The following is a 6,094-nucleotide window of genomic DNA, read 5'->3' on the forward strand; positions in this document are numbered from 1 at the left end:
TGATCAGGAAAAGTTAAGTTGAATGTGGTTCAACGCTTTCTTGCGGTTATCCTTACAAGTTTTCGAGTGAAATTTGTTCCTTTTGGAATGGCTAAGCCTCGGAAGTCTAACATCTTTTGTTGAAAATATAACATAGTTTTTAAAAAATAATAATAATAAACACATTATATAGAATTTTATAAAACATCAATTAGATTACTACTTAAATGTTTTATTGAAAAAGTTAACTTCTAGAAAAGGTTGTAATTTATGACAAATCTTTAATTACTCAACCACTGGATAGTTAACTATGAAAATTATACAAGCCTACAAGGTTACAAATTACAAGTGACAATAGAATATGCCGTGCAGATGCGAATAACTTAGCATTAGTAAATTTCATTGTGAAAGTAAAAAGAGGTTTGTTATAATCAAAGCCCTCAATTTTGAATAAGTTCTAGAAGCACACGTCCCATTTTGACTATTTTCCAGTTACGTCGACTCTGTTAAGCAAAGAAAAAGTAAAAACCCTTCTCCACGCATTTCACCAACCCCATATATAAATCAAACGCCAAAACAATCCATCAAACCCTAAGGAAAATCTACCTACAGGAGAAGAAACTTTTCGTCGGAAACAGCCATGGACGAGGATCAAATCCCGTTGTTAGACCTCGAAAAATTGAAGGTTATATCGCCGTTAGGTCGAGGAGCTAAAGGTGTGGTGTTTTTGGTGCAAAATGAGGCATCAAATGGAGAATTACTTGCTTTGAAGGTGATTTCGAGAGCTTCGATTAAGAAGAAGGTGAAGGATAAGGATAGTGATGGTAGTGAGTACAAACGGATTTGCTTCGAGAAGGAGGTGTTGCGACGATGTCAACATCCATTGCTACCGAAACTCCGTGGTGTTTTGTCCACTGAGAATATTGTTGGATACGCCATTGATTACTGTCCAGGACGTGATCTCAATTATCTTCGGAAGAAACAGACGGAGAAAATGTTTTCAGATGATTTAATCAGGTAAAATTCACCTCCTCTATCGGAATTTATGATCACGTTTCATTAATCATTACATTACTGAAAAGTGAATTGCATTATATAATCGAAATTGAAACGAGTTTGTTTGATTCATTTTAGGTTTTACGCGGCGGAATTGGTACTCGCTTTAGAGTATCTTCACGGATTGGGGATTGTTTACAGAGATTTAAAGCCGGAAAACATAATGATCCAGGAAAACGGACACCTAATGCTTGTCGATTTCGATCTATCAACTAAACTTTCACCAAAACTCCCCTCTCAATCTTCATCAGCAAAATCCACATCCTCCCCGAAATCCGATGCGTTACCGAAAAAGAAAAAACGAATTTCACCGTTTTACAAGTGTTGCCACCCTGTTATCTCGGCGGAGGAGTCGGTACATCCCGCCGAGTCAGTTAAATCAGAGACACGTAGCGAGACCCGGTCACTTTTCAAATCCAACTCGTTCGTCGGAACGGAAGAATACGTCTCACCGGAGATGATACAAGGCACCGGCCACGATTTCGCGGTGGACTGGTGGTGCTTGGGCGTCGTCTTGCATGAAATGCTATACGGCACGACACCGTTCCGCGGAATAAACAGGAAGGAAACGTTTTACCGGATTCTATCAAAGTCGCCGGAGCTCGTCGGAAAACCGACGGCGTTAAGAGACTTGATCCGTAAATTGCTGGAGAAGGATCCGAAACAGAGAATATCGGTGGACGAAATCAAGGGTCATGATTTTTTCAAAGGAGTTGACTGGGAAAAAGTCGTACAAATCTCGAGACCTCCTTTTATACCTGGACTGTTCGATGACGAACACGTAGTTGGAATTAAAAAAATCGATGTAGAGGATTTTGTCCAAGGGTTGTTAAAGGTTGATGATGACGTCATTGTTGGCGTCATGGAGAAAGAACATAAACAAGAACAAGATGCTGCCAAGGATCTGTTGGTTTTCTAACTTGAATTTTTGTTTATTTTATTATTTTATTTTTTCTTTACATTTACTCCATGATTATAAAATTAAATGGGGGTATATATATTGACAAACTCAAAAGGGTGGAGTTTAGTGAAATGGTGTCAGACTATTTAAGTACAAGTAATCAGATGCAGTAAATGCTTGGGTAGCTGTACGATAACTGTCAATTTTCGTTAAATTTTTATTATTTTGGTTTAATCGAATAAATCAAAATAAGTAATTAATTATAGTTTTATATTTTATTTTAATAAATTAATATTTTATTTTTAAATTATATAAATTCATTTATTTAACTTATTACCTAGTAATCAAATAATTGTATTTGTATTGTTTATGCAAGTGTGTTCTTTCCTTACAGAAGCCAAAACAAAAAGATATTATAAAGTAAACATACAAAATTGACTCAAGGTACTCATAAAACTTGTTACCAAATTAATAATCCAACTTAACCAACATTATCTGAAAAATCTCTTTGGGTTGAAGATTTGCAAGGGATATAAGAAAGAAGGCAATAAAAAGGTTATATATATATACACACACACTAGCCGTTACCTGCGTCAAGCGACGGGTGCGAGTAATTTGTTATTTTGAACAAAAAAATTCTTAGTTAAGATAATATTTACTTTTTCACTTTTAGATTTTCAATTTTCTGAGGTTTCTCAAGCCTTCTTAATATTTATTTCAATAAGGGTCATATAACGTTAAATACAATATAAGTTCAATTTTGTTTAATAAATTCTTACTTTTAACAAAAAATTCATCCTTAAGATAGTGTTCTCTTGTGTTCTTTATGAATTTTTGTTTTTATTGTTTCTCTTAAGCCTTCTTTAAAAATTATTTCATTAAGAGTCATATAACACTTCAATACATATATGTTCAACTTTTTGTAAGAAACATGGAATAGGTATAAGTTCAACTTTGTCGAAGAAAGATTATAAAAAGACTCACCTTTTTCATTCTATTTAATAATCATCTTTAACATTTCATTGGACACTTGAACTCTATTGACCTATTTAACTTTTTAAAATATAAAAAGGGATAAAGTTACTCAGAAACAAAGTTACATATTCATCTTTCCGACCAGAGACAAAGTTACTTGCTCGAAGAAAAATCCACTAAAAATAGAACATTCTTCCTTCTATATCTCGGGCGTGTGGCACAAATTATTGTTGTTGCAAAATCTACCGTTGACTTGTAGAGAAACATCCATCGGACTGCACAGTGCTCCTTGTGTTTTTCCTTTTTTATTTCAACTTTAGCTATTCACCTGTATGGCAAACCATTTCCATGGCTCAACAAAATACATTCTAAGAAACTAATTCCACTATCTATCAAAAAATAATTCACATTGGAATGACTATCACATGTATAGCAAACAATTCTCATATTATCAGCAAATGTATTTCTTGGTTCACACTTCACACAATTTGGGAATATCAACAAACCTTACAACAAGAAACATGAAAGTAGGGATAAGCTTTCTCGGGGAATTCCATATAAGCGAGGGAAGAATTGTTTTTTTCATTTTTTTCTAATATAGCACCAGCCTGAAAAGGTATAAAAGGTAAATTTTCCCCTCTGTTTATCCATGGATGAGAGAGAACTTGAGCACACATGATTCTTTGACAAATTCATAATATGATGACATATTAAGGTAAACATATTTCTTTTCAACTTGTTCCTATCAAATGAAAAGCTTTAATATGAAGAAATGAAAGTAGGTTGTTATAATAAACAAATTAATAGAAGTATCAACCTTCAGATCCCATCTTAATATATGTAACATTGTAAACTTGTTGGTTCATAGACCTTTATGCATTCTTTTAGTATCATCCATTTGTTGCAGAATCATTTATCTAAAAAATAGATGAAAAAATGATTAATATTTACCATATCTATACAAACACATATTTATAAACTCATATCTACACACATGTATACAAACTTGGAGCAAGTCAGATCTATAAAAAACTAAAATCTGGTAAATCACACCATCATGAATTACCTAACCATGATGCATAACATTTTTCCCAAAAGCAGCTACCCAAGTATCTTCTTGAACCGTATTACACTGAAAATTTTAATGGCAACATTAATTAAAAAAAGAAATTAACAATTTCAATCCTAGCTAATGGTGGTGATTTGATGATTAGAACACTAAAAACATCGATAAAGAAACAAAAGTTGTTTTCTTTTACGGATTGTGAGTTTTAGTAGGTTCGTTATAGAGAATATGAAAGAAAAATTGGTTTAAATCTGCCAAAGACTAAATGGTAATATTGTAGTTTTAATTTACAAATAAGAGGTTAAAAGAAATGTGATTGTAAATGTCACTGATTCAATATAGGAAGCAACTGCAACAGCAAAAAAAAAGGTTCAGTAAACCATAACAAATGCATAAGTCGAACACATGAACCCGGATTGAAAAAAAATGGATATATCACAACCAATTTTCAAAAGAATCACGTTTACCCTGGTTATTAGTTTGGAATTTTTTTAGTGGATCTATGATCTAAAACCAGAGAGAGAGAGAGGAGGGGGGGACCAAGATTACTAAAGATCTTCATGGTGGTGGTTTGTTGCTAGAGATGTAGCTGTTTGAGGACTGTGATGACCGCAGATGGTCTATGATTCTACCTACTCAAAAGCCTTCTTTCCAAGTTCAAAAATGACAATCAGAAATCAGATTCCACTTTCTAATTAACCCTCTTGGTTGAGTTCTTTGAACCTACAAAGAAAACACAATAGAGAAACATATTAAAAACCATTTTAGGAACAAACCTAATATGATAAAGCCTTCACCCAAGATATTTATAAGATAAAAATAATCAAATCAATTACAAGTAAGGATTAAAATAATAACCTGTGAAGATGTCCCAACCCCTTCAGAAGTTCTGATATCGAATTTTCAATCCATTATCTTCAATGACCAACACTATGGTTTATGCGGCCTTCTTTTCAAGATTCTAGACATCCTAGGGCAGCTTCAGCAAGAAGCCTTCTGAATACATAATGAAGACCTAACACCATTAATCATAAAAGAAGATCAGATATAAAGTAATAAAGAACCCAATTCTTGGACTGAAGCGACAAAAAATCAAGAATCAGATTCACCAATTTCACTTGTCTAGTGAAAATCTTTGACGCAGATCTTGAAGAATCCTCATCTGGCTTCATCTATCAATGTCCACATATTTAAGGGCCTGTAATACTCACACATATACACACACAAATTTAAACACACAAACACAAACATTGTTACACACACAGATACCTCGATTCAGTCTACTGAGCACAATTCAATCCCATCATTTTTTAATTCATATGACCTACACAAGAGAATAAAAACAAATTTAAGAGTAAAAAACCCAAACTTAGGTTTTGCCTGTTTTGATCTATTTTGATACCAAAGTAAAATTAAATAAACAAAATATCAATTAATCTGAAGAACTTACAATAGTACATATTGAATTGTGATCCTCCAAAAATTCTCCTTAGATCCTAGAAGAGGCAAGTGGCAGCTGATGGTGGTGGCGGTGGCGGTGGCGGCGGCTGCTACGTGTAGCATGCAGACATAGTGACACGATTGGTGTGGTCGTCGGCTGTTGTGTAGAGAGTAAACATGTTAGAGGTTACTGAAATGGAGAAAATGGGAGGTGGGGGAGAAAAAAATAGAATTTGTGGTCATCATATATGGAGATAGGGGCCGAGATATTTGAGAATTTTGGGGTTCAATTTAATTGTACCTCCTTAATTAGTGCAGGGGAAAATAGACCAAAATCAATTGAAAGAGATAAGGAGAGATACCTCTTTCAAGTTTATCTGTGATTGCTTCAGGATTTGATTACTGCGCGAGGTTAAGATCACCAATTTGGGGTTAGGTCATCAGTGGCTGTTTCGATGCACCAGGAAGGGAGATAGGGATGAACATGGGAAGAGAATGGAGAAATCGGAGATGCCAATTGAATCTGCAATTTGAAAGAGCTATATAATGTCAGTCTAACCGATGTAATTGATGGTTTTGACAAATTCAGTTGGCTAAAATTGAGGAACGATGGTTTAAGTTTGATTAATTCACATGTTTAATCGGATAAGAAAGGTTGGGGGAGTTTGTTAGACCGG

General features: G+C 34.2%; 1 protein-coding gene across 1 annotated transcript; it reads left to right on the forward strand.

Annotated features, from left to right (window-relative positions):
* The first annotated feature begins 487 nt into the window (after nucleotides 1-487).
* On the forward strand, nucleotides 488-2,214 carry LOC145133559 (serine/threonine-protein kinase OXI1-like). The gene is made up of 2 exons (XM_079068490.1): nucleotides 488-996; nucleotides 1,114-2,214. Exons 1-2 carry the CDS (start codon nucleotides 620-622, stop codon nucleotides 1,952-1,954), a joined length of 1,218 nt encoding a protein of 405 aa, XP_078924616.1. The 5' UTR covers nucleotides 488-619; the 3' UTR covers nucleotides 1,955-2,214.
* Nucleotides 2,215-6,094: the final 3,880 nt, after the last annotated feature.

The sequence above is a fragment of the Lactuca virosa genome, chromosome 8, assembly GCF_052849685.1.
Source record: "Lactuca virosa cultivar CGN04683 chromosome 8, Lactuca_virosa_CGN04683_v6, whole genome shotgun sequence".
Taxonomy (NCBI): Eukaryota; Viridiplantae; Streptophyta; class Magnoliopsida; order Asterales; family Asteraceae; genus Lactuca; species Lactuca virosa.

Excerpts from the sequence above, each read along its gene's own strand:
- LOC145133559 (XM_079068490.1), top strand. The coding sequence starts at position 620 with ATGGACGAGGATCAAATCCCGTTGTTAGACCTCGAAAAATTGAAGGTT. Across the intron at positions 997-1,113 it reads TTTTCAGATGATTTAATCAG|GTTTTACGCGGCGGAATTGG; the intron begins GTAAAATTCACC and ends GATTCATTTTAG.